This window comes from Ctenopharyngodon idella, unplaced genomic scaffold (genome assembly GCF_019924925.1).
Source record: "Ctenopharyngodon idella isolate HZGC_01 unplaced genomic scaffold, HZGC01 HZGC01CH25, whole genome shotgun sequence".
Classification (NCBI taxonomy): domain Eukaryota; kingdom Metazoa; phylum Chordata; class Actinopteri; order Cypriniformes; family Xenocyprididae; genus Ctenopharyngodon; species Ctenopharyngodon idella.
The window spans coordinates 478,838-497,319 of record NW_026138716.1 but is presented as its reverse complement, the minus strand read 5'-3'; the positions used below and the strand labels follow the sequence as shown (position 1 = coordinate 497,319).

At 39.8% G+C, this 18,482-nt stretch overlaps 2 protein-coding genes and 1 long non-coding RNA gene across 12 annotated transcripts in view; 1 reads left to right on the top strand and 2 right to left on the bottom strand.

Annotated features, from left to right (window-relative positions):
• Positions 1-18,482, bottom strand: part of LOC127507941 (uncharacterized) — a 144,519-nt gene that overhangs the window by 44,399 nt on the left and 81,638 nt on the right. The gene's annotated exons all lie outside the window — the stretch shown is intronic.
• Positions 1-18,482, top strand: part of LOC127507920 (uncharacterized) — a 110,325-nt gene that overhangs the window by 30,172 nt on the left and 61,671 nt on the right. The gene's annotated exons all lie outside the window — the stretch shown is intronic.
• The window catches only part of LOC127507918 (uncharacterized), an 83,872-nt gene continuing 76,475 nt past the window's right edge, over positions 11,086-18,482 (bottom strand). The window contains exons 1-15 of one of the 6 annotated variants that reach the window (XM_051885354.1): positions 16,719-17,042; positions 16,570-16,639; positions 15,511-15,882; positions 14,811-15,012; positions 14,606-14,713; positions 14,391-14,524; positions 14,117-14,287; positions 13,806-14,023; positions 13,473-13,691; positions 12,610-13,331; positions 12,189-12,468; positions 12,066-12,082; positions 11,848-11,912; positions 11,729-11,769; positions 11,086-11,564 (exon numbers count right to left, since the gene is read on the bottom strand). In XM_051885354.1, the coding sequence (XP_051741314.1) occupies positions 12,922-13,331; positions 13,473-13,691; positions 13,806-14,023; positions 14,117-14,287; positions 14,391-14,524; positions 14,606-14,713; positions 14,811-15,012; positions 15,511-15,882; positions 16,570-16,639; positions 16,719-16,788 (1,974 nt within the window). In that variant the 5' untranslated portion in view covers positions 16,789-17,042 and the 3' untranslated portion in view covers positions 11,086-11,564; positions 11,729-11,769; positions 11,848-11,912; ... (1 more) ...; positions 12,189-12,468; positions 12,610-12,921. Of the gene's footprint in view, positions 11,565-11,685; positions 11,770-11,847; positions 11,913-12,065; positions 12,469-12,609; positions 13,332-13,472; positions 13,692-13,805; positions 14,024-14,116; positions 14,288-14,390; positions 14,525-14,605; positions 14,714-14,810; positions 15,013-15,510; positions 15,883-16,569; positions 16,640-16,718; positions 17,043-18,482 lie in introns of those variants that run through there. The other 5 variants (XM_051885356.1, XM_051885353.1, XM_051885351.1 and 2 more) reach the window with 5 other exon arrangements.

Sequence of the window (18,482 nt, the reverse complement as noted above, 5' to 3'; positions counted from 1 at the left end):
TAATAATAATGTATACAGCTACATTTGAAAGAAGAGAAAACTCTTTACATGTGCTCGCACTCATAACATCCGCGGAACATCTGAACACAAACAATGATCAAGTGCACATTGACGGATGTTCTTCCATCCTGGGCCGCATTAATGCACGGGCTTAAGCCCAGGGCCCCGGGCTGAGGGAGGGCCCTGGTGATGCCGGAAAAAATATAACCGCATTTTATAATGTGATGACTGTCCTTTTAACATCGCTTTGCTTTGAATACATGTGCGGGTGTTTCAAGTTCTGCGCGTGAAGTGCATCAAGACGCGCCGCGTCTAGCAGCAAGCAACTAACAGTATCAGTATCTGGACAACGCGGACAGACCGAGTGGAGCTGCCTGTGTGCGTCTACACTCATAGGGCTCGTTCTCACAGAACGCGTTTGTGCTTTGAAAAATGCGAGATGCGGGCAGTGGAATGGGGGAAACCGCAAGGTTTCGAGACGCTTTTTTAAACTATTTTAACTGATTTTAACTTAGCTGAACTGATTCATGGCTTTAAAACGGCGTCATGCGCGAGATGCTGCAAAAGATGCGAGCGCAACAGTTCTGCACGTCCTTCTAGCGCATGTTTACATAGAAAAACAATGAAAAAGTAGCGTATTGGAATGGAAAAACGCGTTCTGCGTGAACAGCCCCAAAGAAAACAATACATATTAGCATATTTTTGCTGTGTCATTCAGGCCTATCGCGACGTTTCGGAAATGTATTTATCCTTCTTCAGGCGGACCAGAATGACAATTAATTTAGTGCCCCTCAAAGCTTTTATAGGCTATGGGGGCGGAGCCCCCTGCACCATCACCAATCCCCATTCAGCACTGTAAAGCGCTTCATAAATTATTTTACACAAATATATATTGTTATAAAATTTAACACAACACTGCAGGACATTTATCGGTAAGTATGTACTTCACAAAGCATGAGTAAGCACCCAAATAACACACTTCAGCACAAATGCATGTGGTCCAGAGTACGATGGCACTGGCGAGTATAGGGAATACAATAAATCCAACAACCGATTTCCGAAGAAATCTGAGGCGGTTATGCACTGTCCTAATGCACAACTGGCCGTTCCACACATATATGAGTCCCAAAGTACACTAAATAGGCCAACACCCACAGAAAGGAAGACATCTAAATGTAAAGGTAACAAAATCACAGAATAATGTCTAGTATGTCGAGTGTGTCATTTCTGTAATACTCTATCAGCATCAAACAGAATATTGCATCATGAAGTCACTGCATGACTAGAACTAGTGGATGGCCACTAGTTCTAAAACTCCTGATAAGCACTGATGCTTTTTTTTGATAAAGGCATTAGGCAGACATCAAGTACAGTTTATGAAGCTGAAAAGAGAAAACAAAATGCTTTAACAATACGGAAAAAGATAAATTACTATTTTCAATATTGGTTCTGCACGTTTCAAAGAGATCATAAGGAGGAGTCCACATCAAGACTTTTAAAAACTGTGACAGAGCGAAGGGTGCACCTCCCTGGACACATCCTACGCATGCCCGAACAACAACACCCAAACACAGTTATGAAGTGGACACCACCAGGAGAATGCAGGGGACAGGGAAGACCACGGAAGACGTGGAGACAGATGTTTCACGAAGACCTGAAGAATGTCGGTGTCCAATGGGAAGATGTGGAGAACGCGGCAGACACTTGGAGAACACTTGTTGCCCAATGTGCAGAGCACAGGACTTGATGATGATGTTGTGAGTTTATACAGTTTATATGTGTCTGGGCTAGTGAAGCCCAGAGAAATTAACTAGTGGCTTAGTCATGTGAACCTGGGTGCACTAAAGTACTATATTTGTGAATCCCATTACTTAGAAGACGGGGCTAATTACACCATGTTGTGTGGTTACTTTTCATAAGACATCCTTAGCTGCTTTTCCACTGTCAGGCCAGTGCGAGCCAGGGCTTTCGGCGGGCCAGGCTAGGCTAATAGCCCGGGACTTGTAGCACCGAGCCCAAAATCATGCTGCATTTCCACCGTCGGGCCAGAAGCTCTGCAGCGCTTCACTAAAACCCGCCCGTAACACGCCTCTCTGGAACAACGTCACACAAACCCGTCATTTCACAAATAAATGGAAGTTTTATCAGAAAAATAATCAGAAAAAAATCACTGGAAACTAGCGAGATCGTAAAGTGAACATGATAAAAGAAGGTTTTTGTTGGCATTTTGTTGTTTACTTAAAGATTTAAAAACCCAAGCGTCAATGTTTTACCAAACAAATTGATCACAATTAATTAATTTGTGTCAAGATTAAACATTAGTCACAGAAATAAAGTGGTATTTACTCTTTCTGTTATTTGTAGTCATGAGACAGTATGTTTACATCACATTTACAAAGAATGATAATTTCTACAAATTTTCCACCAAAAATATGACCTGAGGAGCTTTAGGCCAACAGTTATATTTTCAGTCTGAGAAACAGAGAAATCCCGAAAAACTGGAGTTGCTTTATTTTATGAAATATGCGGAGCTAAACACTTGCTGCTGTCTGAAAATGAGCTAAAATGTTTTTAAAAGTCTTTAATGCTGATGTTAGCTGGTGACCTACATCGTCCACGGCGCCTCCGTCTCTACACACAGATTAACTCTGCCTTTGTTCGTTACCACTCCCTCAAGCCCCAGCTGGCCCACTTTGGACCAAGGTATTCGGTTGGCCCCGAGGAAGCCCTGACGAGGCACGATCAAGCCCTGGAAGTGACAGTGGAAACGCGTCAGGCCCTGGCACGCACTAGCACGCCTGCTTTAGGCCCAACAGTGGAAACACGGCTCTTGATGACGTATGCAGCCTTCAAATGCGACCTCCAGAGGACACAGCCTCCGAAATGAGACGCAGCTAATGATGATATCTAGAGTGCAAGCACAGATATAGGTGCGTGTTTGCCAATATAAAAATACAGCATCAACTAGGGTGCTCTTGCTTTTATCTGAGAAATACCTGAAAACTGCCTTGACACACTCTAGGTAAGTTGAAATGATGTTATAAAATTCTTGTTGTCAAAGATTCTATTGGTATCCAATAGACAAAACATGCCACATTCACTATTGTCATACGAAGCACGTGAGCAGATGCATTCAGGCAGAGAAATATTTGGGCATAAACTATTTTCCTAACTACAGGATGAACAGCTTTTTTTATGCTAATCAGCATCAAAACTTAAAACAATACTCTTCCTACTACTAATGGAAACGACATGATTATGTTTGTAAATGCTTATGGCTGTTACATCTAGTAGTAAACATTTACATTACACTTGATTTCCACCAAATAGCACTAATATTCCTCCTTTTGTTGGACTTTAAATGTCATTGATCAATTTTTAACTTAAATACTGCTTTTATAAAACAAAATGTCATAGCCTATGCTTGTTATGCCTTAGTTAACTTCTTTTTAGAGCTGGGCAATACTATGTTTTTCCGCAGCGTTGAAATCAGGCAAATATAAATGTCAGGAAACCCGATTCCTGGTCATATGAAAGTCATTAAATGTTAATGGACCACCGCATCGTTGAATTTAAGCTAAAAGTTACCTTTCTTCGTGTTCTGCCAAAAATAAAGAAGACTTGTTCGATTCTTTTTATTTACCATTTTCTCTCAGAGGACTATGCGGCGCTGACTGCGTTATTTATTTTTTAAATTGCTGTTGCGCGTGTAGCAGTTGTGTATTTAGAAAATTATTTTGTGATTCCACTTGTCATGACCATATTTGGGGTTTCCTGCCGCCATGCTGACTTGGGGGGGTCAGCGCACTTTGTTGCTTCTCAGTCTGCATGAGACGTCAGAGCGGTAGGTCGCACAAAGTTCAGCGGTGATTCAATTAGGGCTGTATTTCATGTAACAGTTGAATTCACATGATATATTTGTATGATTGTGATTCAGAGCCCCTCTGTGATGTACACTCAGATGTTTCATTGATTATTTTATTTTTTTTATTCGCTAGTTATTTTTAATATCTGTAATTTTCTCTTAATCACTCACGTGGTCTGTGTGTGTGCGGGGGGAGGGAGGAAGAGAGACAGATTTCAACAATCACCAGTCAGCGACAGCTCCGAGTCCGAAGTGCTAAGATTAAACATCCAATATTTGCTTAATTCGTATAATATTTCCCCTAAACTCAGGGGCCTGTTCCAGGCCAAAAACATTCGGGGCTAGATTTAAATCATTCGGGGCTCGAGCAACAACAACAGCACAGTGGAGGTATTGGATGACGATGATGACATTATATCACTACCTTGTTAATGTAAATGTAATATACCCATGAATGCATTAACTATTTTAATTTGCCATTAAAGTTGAGAATGTAAAATGTTACTTTTTTTTTTTTTTTTTTCCTATTCTATAAAGGGAAGTAACACAAGTAACACTTTCACATAAAGTTTTATCTTATCTCTTGGTTTGTAAAAATAATACTTCATCATAGTGACACTACACACACACATACTGCACATGAACCATATCTCTCAGACAGACAGACAGATGAACGGACAGACAAATGAATAGACGGACGGATGGATGGATGGATGGATGGATGGATAGATGGATGGATGGATGATGGATGATGGATGGATGGATGGACGGACAAACACCTTGAGAGTTTTGTTCTGCAGTATTTTTTTCCAAAAGATCTTCCTTTGTGTTCAACAGAACAGTTTGAAAAGATAATTTAACTGAGCACACATTCAGATTTTACAATTCAAACTAAAATGTCAGAGATAATGACCCTCTTTGGAAAATTGTTAGAGTTGGTAGAGCTACATGGGTGTTTTTTTTGTTTGTTTTTTCAAAATGTTCCCCACATTCAACGGAATGAACACCGTTTCAGTTCAGCGATTCTCCGTCGTAACTGCCTTCGCCTGCTTTTCAGCCAAATCCTCTCCTGGGCTTTCTGTTTCAGGCAGCGTACGCACATATTCCCACGGCCTTGGTCAAGATCACAGCTTTGGGTGTGTTTGGACAGTCAAGAAGGCCTGGTATTTTAGGGCCAGGAAGCATGAACACATTTAACTGGGTCTCTTCCACTGCAAGAAATTGCGTCTCCTGTTCCTGTCCTCACGCACCGAATTCTGTGGACGTCTGAACCTGGACGGTTGAGGTTGCTGGTGAATTTTGTGGAAAAGCTCACCGGTGTCACCGGTGTGTAGGCGTTCACCAAGTACAGCACTGGTTTCTCGCAACTGCTGCTGACAGCTGCTGGATTCAAGCTTTTGAAGCTATCCAGAGTCTCCATTGCACTGAGTTTGCACTCTCTCTCCTGCTTGTCGTCCTGCTTCCAGTATCTCAACACCATACTATAGTAAATTGTAGTATACGTTATGGTATTTATAACACTTTGTTAATGAATGCTACAGTTTAAAAAAGCGTCTCGAAACCTTGCGGTTTCCCCCATTCCACTGCCCGCATCTCGCATTTTTCAAAGCACAAACGCGTTCTGTGAGAACGAGCCCTATGAGTGTACACGCACACAGGCAGCTCCACTCGGTCTGTCCGCGTTGTCCAGATACTGATACTGTTAGTTGCTTGCTGCTAGACGCGGCGCGTCTTGATGCACTTCACGCGCAGAACTTGAAACGCCCGCACATTTCTATTAGAGTTTTAACAAAATTAGTTTGTCTTTGAGCATTTTGACACGATTAATAAAGTGCAACAAATAAGACTTGAATAATGACAAATACAGATCATTAACAGCAAAAGAAGAAATGACAAACGTAGACTGAAAACATAAACAAAAAATGACAATAGCAACTATATGTACAGAATAAGAATATGATGACTATGCCAATTATGTGCCATTTTCTTTATAATTCATTGTTTTCTCCTGTTTTTTCTGAGTGAGACGGAAGTATTGCTTTTTTTTTTTTTTTTTTTTTTTTTTTTTCCCCCATTTTTGTTATAGGTAAATAAAATTTATTTAGGATCTTTTTGTTTATTATTTTGGCCTTGCTCCCTCCTAAAGCTTTTGTTTCCTATTTCTTCCCTTTTTTAATAAATTATGCTTCAGTTTGATCTTTGGTTGGCAGTGTTTCTTCTGTGAGCTGGGGTTGGGGATGACAAGTTCCCCATGGTCTCTCTCATTTTTGTTACATTTTTCCCTAGACCTAAAAAGGGGAGATTGTAACAGAACACAGAACTATATACAAAGCACATAACAATGATTAATAAATGAATGACAAAACGAAACAAACAATCACAATAATAAATTAAACAAATTACAGTTGAACTAAAACTCTTAAGAAACATGGAATTAACTATATACAAGAAGGAACAGCATGTAAACTCTAAATGTTTTGAACAATGAAATGTGCAGCTCAATTAACTCCCCATCACTCATCATGGCTCCACTTTTTGTCGATGCCATGTACTCACCGTCGACTGCGGAGCGGCTGCTTTGGCTGAAAGAGCCTGGTCATGCTGATCATGGATCCGTCACTGCCCAGCAGCTCCATGGCCTGGCCTGCTCGCTGGATAGCGCTTAGGCTTGTCTAAAAATGCCCCCATGGCTCAGACCGCTGTCGCCAGACTAGCAAGGAGTCTAAGGACAGCATGAGCTGCAGGGTTAGGAGCGACCGCACAACACTGGCATCTTCTTGGGCACATCCTCATCTGGACAGAGTGGCACTTGAGGAGTGTACTTTAGGTCCATCTGCCCCATTTCTGGTCAGGTCCAAGGCAAATCCATCTTCCTGGCACCTGTTTTTAATTTATATTATTAAATAAATAAAACTGTCTTTCACAGTATAAACATGGCCTTTCTGCAGGTTGAAACATCATCTGTGTCTTAGAATGTCATCATCTTTACCTTAAAAAGGCTAAATACAATGTACTTCACCTTAGTATTTCATGTGATGTTATGTCAGATGTAGGATCAGCAGATCTTAAACTTAAATTTGTAATCCCACAGTCCCCACTTTTGAGAGTTCTAATATCTCTCACATAATACAAATTTAAACTTTCTGTAACTTGAAATAGTTACAGGCACATACATCTTATTCTGTGTCATGTCTGACATTTACATAAGTGTTTTTCTTTTACTTGAGTAAACTGTTGACACACACATATACAACACAGGGTGGTAACATGTTGTATAAATTACATGATAACACAGAAAACCATGTAGCCTAAGCGTGGATGTCTTAAAAGTCCATGGCGCCTGAATAGCTGCGGTGTCTGTTCACTGTAGAGTCGATTTCTAATGCATTTCCATGTCTGTTCCGAGTTGCTCAGATGACCTGAACAGAGGATAACCAATTATTCCCTGCAGAAACAGAGGTAATCCCACAGTATGTATGTGTGACATCATGACCCCAAAAAGGGGAAAATAATCAGGCAGAAGGCGGTAGTGAAGATTCCATAAACAACATTTTATTCAAAAGAAAATAATATAATTACGAAAAAAAAACATTAACATGTTAAAAGGATGCAGCAGACCTTCAATGTAATTACCCACAAATAAATAAAAAAATAAATAAATAAATAAAACAAATAAAAATAAACGAAACCCACAGATGGCCACAGGTTACCTAGGTTGTGAAGACAGAAGTGGCATACAGACAAACGTGCTCCCACTGCAATCAAGCTCACGGCAAGTCAAACTGCAGACCTAGAAGGAAAGAAAAATAAAGTGACCAAACCACCACACCACTGCTATCCACCAGTGAAGGCAACCCCGCAGCAACCGTCAGGTCAAAAAGAAAAACCAACACACACACACACACACAACAAAAAAAACAAAAACAAACAATAATATTAAGAGGGTAATGCAAATACCTTGGCCAACTCTGGTCCAACATAACAATTTATTACTTAAAAAAATTTACACAATACAAAGGAAAAGTCACATACCCAAAACATTTTACAAGAAATAAAACATTCAAAATACACATTAAAATCATTAAAACATTTAAAACTCCCTTTTATAAACCCTTTATTTTTTTTAGAAAAATAAGAATAATACCTCTACCATCTGTTATTTTGGTTTATGACACTCGGGCAACCATCCAGCCATAATACTAAAAAACAAACAAAATAACATCAATAAAACACGTGTTAAATACACATGGCCACGCGATCATCGGATAATAAAACTACTACCTCCTAAACGATGCCTCATGTGTTCAACACTCAACCATGTTCCACCAGTATTTGACATGTGACTACACATAAGTGATCCTTACATTTGCTGGTCTATTGCCACCATGCAATTCGTAAACCTGCTGCGACTTCCATTTCAATAAACAGGAAGACGTACAACAAACAGAAGGGCAACCCATTATTTAACAAATACTCTCATCACTTCCTTTTATAGAACTAAGGCTGATGGGATTTGTAGTTCCTAAAACACGCCGCCGTCACATATGTTTGAGTATGCATGAGAGCGAGCAGTGTACATGTTTGTGTGCGAAAGTGATTTGAACAGAACTGGAGAGTTTAAAAGACACAAGGTTTGATGGATGTTTTTGGTAAAGATGTTGCCAAATCTGAAGCTTCTCCTGCATATCTTTACCAAACCTTCATGTCTGCAGCAGAAGGAAGGTGCAATAGTTCCATGCAATGATTCTCCAGTACGCACTCCAATCTTTCCTGTAAAAACGATCAGGGACAAGGGTCAACCAACAGAGTGGCGCTTTGTCCAAGATTTGCAAGCAGTAAATGCAGCTGTCAGACAGAGAGCCCCGTTAGTGGCAAACCCTTATACTGTCACAAATTCCACAAGATGCAAAATTTTTCTCAATGGTAGATCTGGCTAATGCTTATTTCAGCGCGCCAATGGATAAAGATAGCGAATTTTGGTTTGCATTCAGTTTCAACGGTAAGGGATATACATTTACCAGGTTGTGCCAAGGGTATTGTGAATCCCCCACAATCTATAATGAGGCACTCCGGAGGAGTCTGGAGCCTTTGACCCTGACAGCTGGAACTGCTTTGCTTCAGAGGCAAATAAAGCATTTGATAACATGAAAGTTCAACTGTCTCAAGCTCCAAAATTGGGCCTACCTGTGCCAATAAAGCCTTTTGTTCAGATGGTGGATGAGAAAAATGGGTTTATGACTTCTGTTCTTTTGCAGCGTCATGGGGACAGACTGCGACCTGTGGACTATTTTTCAAGTAAACTAGATCCGGTAGCAGCAGGATTGCCACGCTCTCTGAGGGCAGTGGTTTATTATACAGACTTTGTGTTTAAGTCTTCCACTTTTTTTTTTCTCCACAAAACCTCCTCTCTAGAAACCATGTCAGTTTGGGTTGAAATTATTTGAAGTTCAAGTATTAGCATGAATTAATACCAACATATGAAATTAAATTAAGGACATGCATCAGAAAAATTGGGAATGTAGGACAATAAATATATAACAGAATATAACAGCTTGACAGTAAACTGTTTTTGCAGTGTTGTCTTATATTAATGTCCGTTAAAGCAAGACTATGTAAGCAAAAAAAAAAAAAATTCATGGATTTTTTTAAATAACGTAAATCTTTCATGGGTTTTCTACTACATATTTCAATAAGAGACATAATTTACATTATATTAAGCCATACAAGTCTTAACACCAGGGGTTCCCCTTAAATTAAACGATGCGGTGGTCCAGACATTTCAAGGTGCCCTAGAACACTATTTCACAAGATGTAATATAAGTCTAAGGTGTCCCCAGAATGTGTCTGTGAAGTTTCAGATCAAAATACCCCATAGATTTTTTATTATACCATGTTTTAACTGCCTGTTTTGGGGTGGGATTAAAAATGCGCAGATTCAGTGTGTGTACACCTTTAAATGCTCGTGCTCCGCCCCCAAGCTTGCAACTCTATTAATCATTGGATAAATACTACAGCAGTTGTTCACACAGCAAATATAACTCTCAAAATGGATCTTTACAAAGTGCTCGTGATGCAGCATATCAGATCACGTAAGTATGGCATGTACTTTGTGGATGTTTACATTTGATTCTGAATGAGTTTGATAATGCTGCATGGCTAACGGGGCTAAAGCTACACTGTTGGAGAGATTTATAAAGAATGAAGATGCATTTATGAATTATACAGACTGCAAGCGTTTAAAAATGAAAATAACGACATGGCTGTGGTCTCTGTGAATACAGTAAGAAACAATGGTACCTTTAACCACATTTAACAGTACATTAGCAACATGCTAACGAAACATTGAGAAAGACAATTTACAAATATCACTAAATATGTCATGATATCATGGATCATGAACAGTTATTATCGCTCCATCTGCATTTCAGCTGTGCAGCTCCAGATGTTAATAGTGGCTGGTCTAATGCTTAGAACATGGGCTGGCATATGCAAATATTGGGGGCGTACATATTAATGACCCCGACTGTTGCGCCACAGTCGGTGTTATGTTGAGATTCGCCTGTTTTTCAGTGGTCTTTTGCACAAATGAGATTTACATAAGGAGGAAACAATGGTGTTTGAGACTCACTGTATGTCAAACTAGACAAGTAAAATGACAAGATGTCTTGTTTTTTTTATATAAAAAAATAAAAATAAAATTGAAAAATGAGTAGTTTTTGCTTAAAACAAGCAAAATTATCTGCCAATGAGCTAAAAAATTATTAATCTTGTTGAATTAAGATTATTTTTCTTACCCCAAGTGGCAGATATTTTAGTTTTTCATAATTCCAGTGCTGTAATATGTTACATTGTGTTTTCTGTGCGATGTACTGGAGGTTTCACCTAATAAAACCACTGTAATTATGAAGTATGCAGGTTCCAGATTAAAATGTTTATTTTTAGGGTCTAAAAAAGCATAGACTGTGGTATAATTTCTTAGATTCGAACTTTAGATCAAATCAAATCGTCCAATAAAACTGCAGCAGAAATGGACACAATGAATAATCGTTCGGTTATTCACATACAATAAGAGTAAAATGTTTTAAATCACTGAAGGGTTCAGTTCAGAGATTTCTGTTTTCCTAACTTTTTTGCTGACGTTGGTTCAAAAGGTGTGAACTGGGGGAAGCACTCAGGCATTACACTGTGAATTGTTTTTAATCGTTCAAAAAAGAAACATATAAACTGATAACATTTATTAAAACAAAGAAGGGTAGACAAGAGAAATATACGTGCAAGAACACACCAGAACTGTACAGAAATGCATTAAAACGATACATAAACATGAACAAACTTTAACAACATAACAAGTAAATCATAAACATGAACACTAGAACAAGAAATTAACTTACACAAAAGCATTGTATTTATATGTAAAGAATCAAATGAATAATAAAAACAAAAAACATACGTCTGGCTAAATAAGTCTTTCTTTCTTGGTTTTCACGTCGCATGGACTACTGACGCTCAGCTTACTGTCCTCAGGTCGAGATGTAGATGAAGATGATTCATTGATCATACTGTGTTTGGTGGTACTATGTGTAACAGAAGCAGAGAGACCATTCGAATGTTGTGTGTTTTGTATGATCCCAAACTGGTGCAGAGGGGGGCGAAGGGAGCTCTCCAGCATGGGTCCATCATGGAGTGGGCCTTGATTTAGCTGTTGATGCAATGGAAAAAACAGAATCACAGATTAGACTCAGACTGCTGTCTGTGCAGAAGGGATAACTGGAGCTGACGCTCAGTGAATCACAGGCAGCAACGCTTCAGCTGTAACACACATTGTTTATCAGGTCTAAGCCCAAAAGATCCAGCACTATGCACCTGTGGATTCCTGTCGTTTCCTCCACACTTTCTTGCGTCTGCTGTGAGAGATAAAGAGAGCTTAAGCATATACACATGCGAAGAGAAATGTGTACTTGATGAATACAATGAATACATACTTTGATTGTGTTTGATGTGAATATATCTGGAGTTCCTCACAACAGACCGGCAGCAGTCCTTCTCACTGTGACAGATAAAGAGACATTGAAAGAAATGCAAGTAAGAGAAGAATAAGATGAATTGAACACACAAGCCACATGAAGTCCTGAACAAACAAAGCAAATTAACTGATGTCATGAAATCACGAGTCGGATGAGTTTTGTTTTAATTTAAATACCTTCGTCGTGTTGACTGCTGGAAGAAGAAGGTTTTAGGGGAAGTGTAATTTTGTGGACTGAAGTTGAGCACTTGGAGACCGAATAAACTGATATACGGAGAGAAGCAATGAACAGGTCATTACTGTGTACTGTGCATCATGGCACATACTGTCTCCAGTTGTTAAAAGGTGGGACGAACGCTAAAACTTCTTCTTCTTCTTCTGAGTGAGCTGCTGATGTTTGGTTATTTGTAGCTGCAACGAAGAAGAAATCGCAGATTAGACTCAGACTGTCTGTGTGAATCGAATGATTACTGGAGCATATAAAACAGTTGGTTGAGCTTATCTTGGCTGGAGAAGTCAGTGATCTTTCTCTCTCCAGGACAAACAGATGATGGGCAGCAGGGGTTTCTGTCACAGCAGACTGTAATAAGGACACGTTACTGATGTGACTCTGTTTGTGAGTGTGTGAGAGTGTGCCATTTTGACAGAACTCGTGTTTATGCAAACATTCAACATAAAATGAAAATTATATTATATTATGCATAAAGGTTTGTATCATTACCTGGTGCACTTCCACTATGAATATTGAAAGAAAAAAAATATCTGTATTGGTGGTCTTTTTTTACTTTTTTGTGGCTAAAGAGAAAAAAGTAGGCAAGGAGAAGAGATATGTGGCTTGGAAATTAGCCCGCTCACATATCTTTGAGTAACCTACTAAAAAAAGAGACAGAGTCATTCAGGGCAACTTGGAGAGCAAGAGAGGTGGCGTTTTGTGGCTGAAAACGAAAAAGTAGGCACAAAAAAAATGAATGGCTTGGAAAATTAGCCCGCTCATTCATCTTTGTGTAACCTACTAAAAAAAGTACATGGAAGCCTACTCATCCAGCCACTCCAGGTTCAGGCCCTCTCCACGGAAAGACTTTCTCTTTACCCCATAGTCAAATTTGAATTGTGTGTCCACGGTGATGTCCTGCAGTGCCTTGAAGAGGATGACATCCTTGTCTTCTCCGTTCACCTTCAGCACACAGTGAAAGGGCTTTAAGTTGGGCCTTTTGGAAGAATGGTTAATTCTTCTGCCAACTGTGTTTGCGTCGGGGTGGCACTCGCAGGGGAAGGTCTGGGCGTCGATGCACAGGTCTCTCTGTCCAGCTTTAAAGAAGAACACGTACCCGGCCTCGTCATGAATGTTCTGCATCATGGCCCTCCCTTCTGCAGCTGGGATTACCTTCCCGTGGTAATCGCACACAATGTCGCCTTTAGAAAACCGTCGTGTTGCAACCACTCCTATAATCAAGAGAGCATTACATTTTGAGTTACTGAATAAACATGACATGTAGACAGACATTTCAGGATTTCATTTTAGTTCTTGGTGCAGTTAATGGCAGCTAAAATGTACATTTACATTATTGCATAAGGTTTTCTTACCTAGACCTTGCTCGGCACCAAAGTCCTTGATGGCCAGGCCTGTCCAGGTCTGCTCAGACACACATTTAATTATGACCTCATCAGTCTCGATGGTGCGCTTGGGAGCCGGTTTCCACAACCGTTCGATCTCTTCGGGCTTGGGATAGTTGGCCTTCCACCCCTCCTGCGTGATCAGCCTCGCCACCTTTACGGCTGAAGGCTTGCGGAGTGTGAAGCGTGCTGAAAGACAGAATGAAATGACTTTACTCATGCCTGTCACTCGTCACAGTGGCCTTGTGTCAATGAGTTAATGAGTGTCAATGCTGTATCAATGCATTAATATTAATAACTTACACAGCAGATACTCCTCTCTCTGGGCGTACTGAGAAGTCCGCCACTTGTCGTAAAAGACACGGTCTGCAGGAAACCCTGAATCAACCCGCTGCCTTTTGGTTGGTGGCTGGCCCTCCAGAGAAACCGGAAATCTGGTCACAAAGGCAGAGAAGTCTTTCCGCGAACTGGTTCCAGCTGTACCCAGTTCAGCTAAGGAGGTGTCATCGTCCGAAGAAGTGCTGTACAAGTGAGGAATACAGGGTTTAAGATATGAGAAAAATGAGGACAACTTGCTCATTTCAGCTGTACAAATCGTTGGTGAAGAGACATACCCGGCCAACGAGTCCAACAGCTCAGCTGCGTCCACAACATCCCGAGGCCGGACCGCACCAGCGCTATGGGTGTACTGGTTCACGGCCTCCTGCTGCTGCGCCGGGAGCTTCTGTGCTGCCGTCCCAACAGCCCTCCGTACATCCTGACTCGTGAAAGGGGCCAGTTTATACCTGCAGTAAGAAAATGTAAAAAGAAAGGTTAATTGAGATATGACTGTGACTGACAAGATGTATCCGTTCAGACACGTGCACGTGGATCCTTGTAGGTACGTACATTTCATGGAGGCGATTCATGTCTTGTGAGACACTGTGAACAGCCTCGCGGGACGATGACACGAAAAAACTTTGGCAGAATTTTTCGAGCCCAATGTTCTCAGGCCTGATCTGCCTGTAGTACAGCTGCAAGCACTGTGAAAAAAGACAGAAGAGTTATTGAATGTAAAACACTGGTGATAATCAATCTGCTGTTTGAATCATACTAAATCTTACAGCTTCCTCCTCTTTCGTCAAGGCGATTCCCATACTTGAAGCCTTATGCTTCTGTACGCAGATCACCACTCTGCCGCCCTCTGTGATCCTCTCCACCCAGTCTGCATCCTGGAAAACATCGAAAAGGGGTTATTTACTAATGCATTCGTGTGCAAATATTTCAGCATATCACGAGTATAAACTCATTACAAACAGATGAACTTACGGTCAAGGCTTCCACAGTTCCTGGACGCTGCATGTGCCGGAACACCAAGAGCGCCTCGCAGTAATAGCGGTACAGCGTCTTCTCTGTGTTTGACAGCTCTTTCCTCTTCAGCAGATCCCCGTGGATCCTGAGGAAATCTGGCTTTGCCACTCGCAAAATCGTCTGGCAATCTTTAATGCCAGGAGCGCCATCCACAAACCGCCTGTGTTTAAACATAACAAACAAGACACGTTATTGAAGACAACACTCTTGTGAAACTGAACACAAGGAAATGTCACAGCTTACAACATGTACTGTATGAAGGTCAACATTAATGTCAATGTATGCATTTCTGCAGTTTATACAGGACGATTTGATTTGAATCTCAGAAATATCACCACACGCGTTTAAACCCTTAACCCCGTCTTGTCACGAAATTATAAACACTTACTCAGTATTTTTGTCTTGTTTAAAATGCCATAAGATATTGTCTTGTTTTCTGGAGGAAAAATCTAAATCATGTGAGCTGTTGCTTAAAAAAGCTAAATTGTCTTCCAGTGGGGTAAGAAAATTCACTTCATTTAGATTTTTTCCCCTCAGAAAACAAGACAATATCTTATGGCACTTTTTAGAGATATCTGGACTGGAATCGAGACAAAAACACTGAGTAAGAAAAGCATTTTTTGCAGTCAACTTACAGTACATGGTTTACTGCACTTACTTTTGAGTACGATCAGATGGGTGGTCAGCCTCTTGTGTTGGAGATGGAGCGGCAGCACTGGGAGAGTCACGTTCAGCCTCCAAGACCAGCTCAGACTCCTGGGGCAGGTCCGTGATGAAGAAACCACGGCGTAGAAGCTCCTTCACCATGGCGATGCGCGAGCACCTGTCGGGCAGGATCTCACAGAGCTGGTTGTAATTCCAGGCCCTGTTTTTGCGGATCCACGCTCGGCCGGAAGCCTTGGCCTTGGCCAGCTCATCTGCTCGTTCTTCTGCGGTGCTGTTTTTCATGCACACCCTTGTCAGGTGGACTGGGAGATTCTCCTGCGGCTTGTGGCAGAGCAGGCAGTGAACGATGCTGCGATCGGCAGATCTTCAAGAGAAAAAGACAAGATATAAAGAAATATGAACAGCAGAACAGGGCCTGGTCTATTAGCACTTCTATTGTAAGTGCCTGTAATGGGTGTTCAGAGGTGTGAAAGAGCACAGACTGTGACCAATTAGTAAACCCCCACACTGTCTTTAATAAAACCTTAGAAAAATTAACCATGCTTTTCAAATAAAACCAAAAACCCATGGTTAATATAGTTTAAACATTGTTTTTTTTTTTTTTTTTGTAGTAACCAGTGGTTAACCATTGTAATCAATACACCAAAAAACACAGTTGCATGTACTTGCACATATTCAACATCCGTATTCACAATCTAGTCAAAACGATTAGGAATATTCTGAGTAAACAACTATAAGATTTACAAGTCTGGAAAAATACCTGGGGCCCAGTTTCAATGTTTAAAACTTAAAAACGTACAATAACTTTGCTTTAAAACAAAACACAATAACTTTTTTTTGCTAACTTAGGTTTAATTTGATTTTGAGCAAAATTGGTTTGACTTAAACTCCATGCGACTAAAATGAGCAAAACAATTCAATGTGACCAATATAACATCTGACCTTAACTGGTTATTTTTGGATAACTTATTTCTCAAAATGAAGAAAACCTCTGAAGGAAACACCAGTAACACAAGCAAATAAAGTCAAGGTTCAAAAACACAAGCCTTACCTCTTCTGAGCTTGTTCAGCCATTGTAACAGCAAAGAGCAAATTATCCAGTGCAGGAAACAAGTATGTATCTGGATCAAAGAACACACAGTGTAAGAGAGCAGTGATTTCACATTGTGGTTTTGTGCCTGTGGGCGGGGCTCAGCTCACCTGCAGTGATGTCACTGAAGTTGAGCCAATTAAAGAACAAGAAGGAGGGGCCAGAAAATATCTGCAACATATATATATATTTATATATATAATGTCTTTACTGTCATTTTTGATCAATTTAGTGCATCCTTGCTAAATAAAAGTATTCATTTCTTCAATTTGTTTAAAAAAAAAAAAATCTTACTGACCCCAAACTTTTTAAGGGCCATGTGTAATGTTACAAAAGCTTTCTATTTGTATTAAATGCTGTTCTTTTTAACTTTCTATTCAAAGACCCTGAAAAAGAAATATCATTACAATTTAAATCGCGTTATCCTTCGGAAATTTCAGAAATTGATTTGCTGCTCAAGAAACATTTATTAATATTATCAATGTACGATAATGCTGTTTTTAATCAAATAAATGCAGCCTTGGTGGGCATAAGAGACTTTAATGACTTCCATTAACACTAGTCACTCGTTAGTTAGTCCTGTCGTTTACACATTAGACATGATGTGCTGTAAATCACCGCATGATCTGATAACGACACATCGTCTGAGGACCTTTATGGAAAATTGTTAAAGCAACATTCATCTGTTATAACTGTATGCATAATGAGAACTAAAAGTTATTTCAATTCCTTTTCATATCTCCTCTTTATTCAGTTTCCTAAATGTGTGTGCCATTTTTATTACATATGTGTTACAGCCTCAGACATGAGGCAGGGTTATATTGGATTTTTTTATAATTTAATAATATTTATTTAAAAAAACAAAAACACTACTGCTGATTTGGGATTTGCTGCAATAAAGCTGTGCTATTACCAGAAGCGGTTTTATTCGGCTGATATCACTAACTACGTTCTTGATGTGAGATTTGAGTTGGAAAACTATAAAACATTTATTAATAATATTTAAAAAAAAAAAAAAAAAAAAAACTTCTCTTCATCATCTGCAAAGTACTGGAGAGAAATATAAATCAAACAAAACATTAACAAAACAAGGGCAACTAATACAATAATCTCCGTCTAAAAACAGACGCACTGTTTAATGACAGCTTACTGTCCTGCTGATGAGTACGGTGGTGTGGAATACAAATCCAAAACTATGGACGGTTTCAACGGCAACAACATAAAGGTTTGAGGGGAAATCCAAGATGGCGGAGTGAGCAGTAGCGGTGTACTATCAAATGATCGAAAAAAGAATGGAGGAAAATACGCAAGCAGTTAAAGAGAACAAAGAAGACATTGGCAGAAAATGGAAATAAATGACATATGTTATATCTACATTACAAAGTTTTCACAATGTATCAATGTAAAACAAGAGATTAGAACTCAAGGATAATTAAATGTCTGGCATAATGTTAGCCCCCATTTTCACACACTGTAAACACAAACAGTAGAACTTAAATAAAGAAAATGGGTTGTAATTACGCCTTTGATTTTATGTGTAATTAGTACAAAATCCCGTTTGACGTCACGCAAATGCGTACAAGCTCCTCCTCCAACTAGCAGTTGCAAGTTTGTGAAAAGACGCCATGTTTTTTGTTGCTCGCCTTAAAATATAGATAGAAAGATATAACAGTGTTTTGATAGACCATTTTTCTTTGTGCAAATGCAACTTCTCGTGTCTCCCAAAATGCCCAATAAACATGCTTTAAGTCATGTTGTCCTCTAAAAGTGGACATGTATGAAATCAATGTCTTGTTTTACACCAGAAAGTCATATGTTGATTTGAAACCCCTTAACATTTTCCTGAGATATTGATTTATGACACACAATTTGAA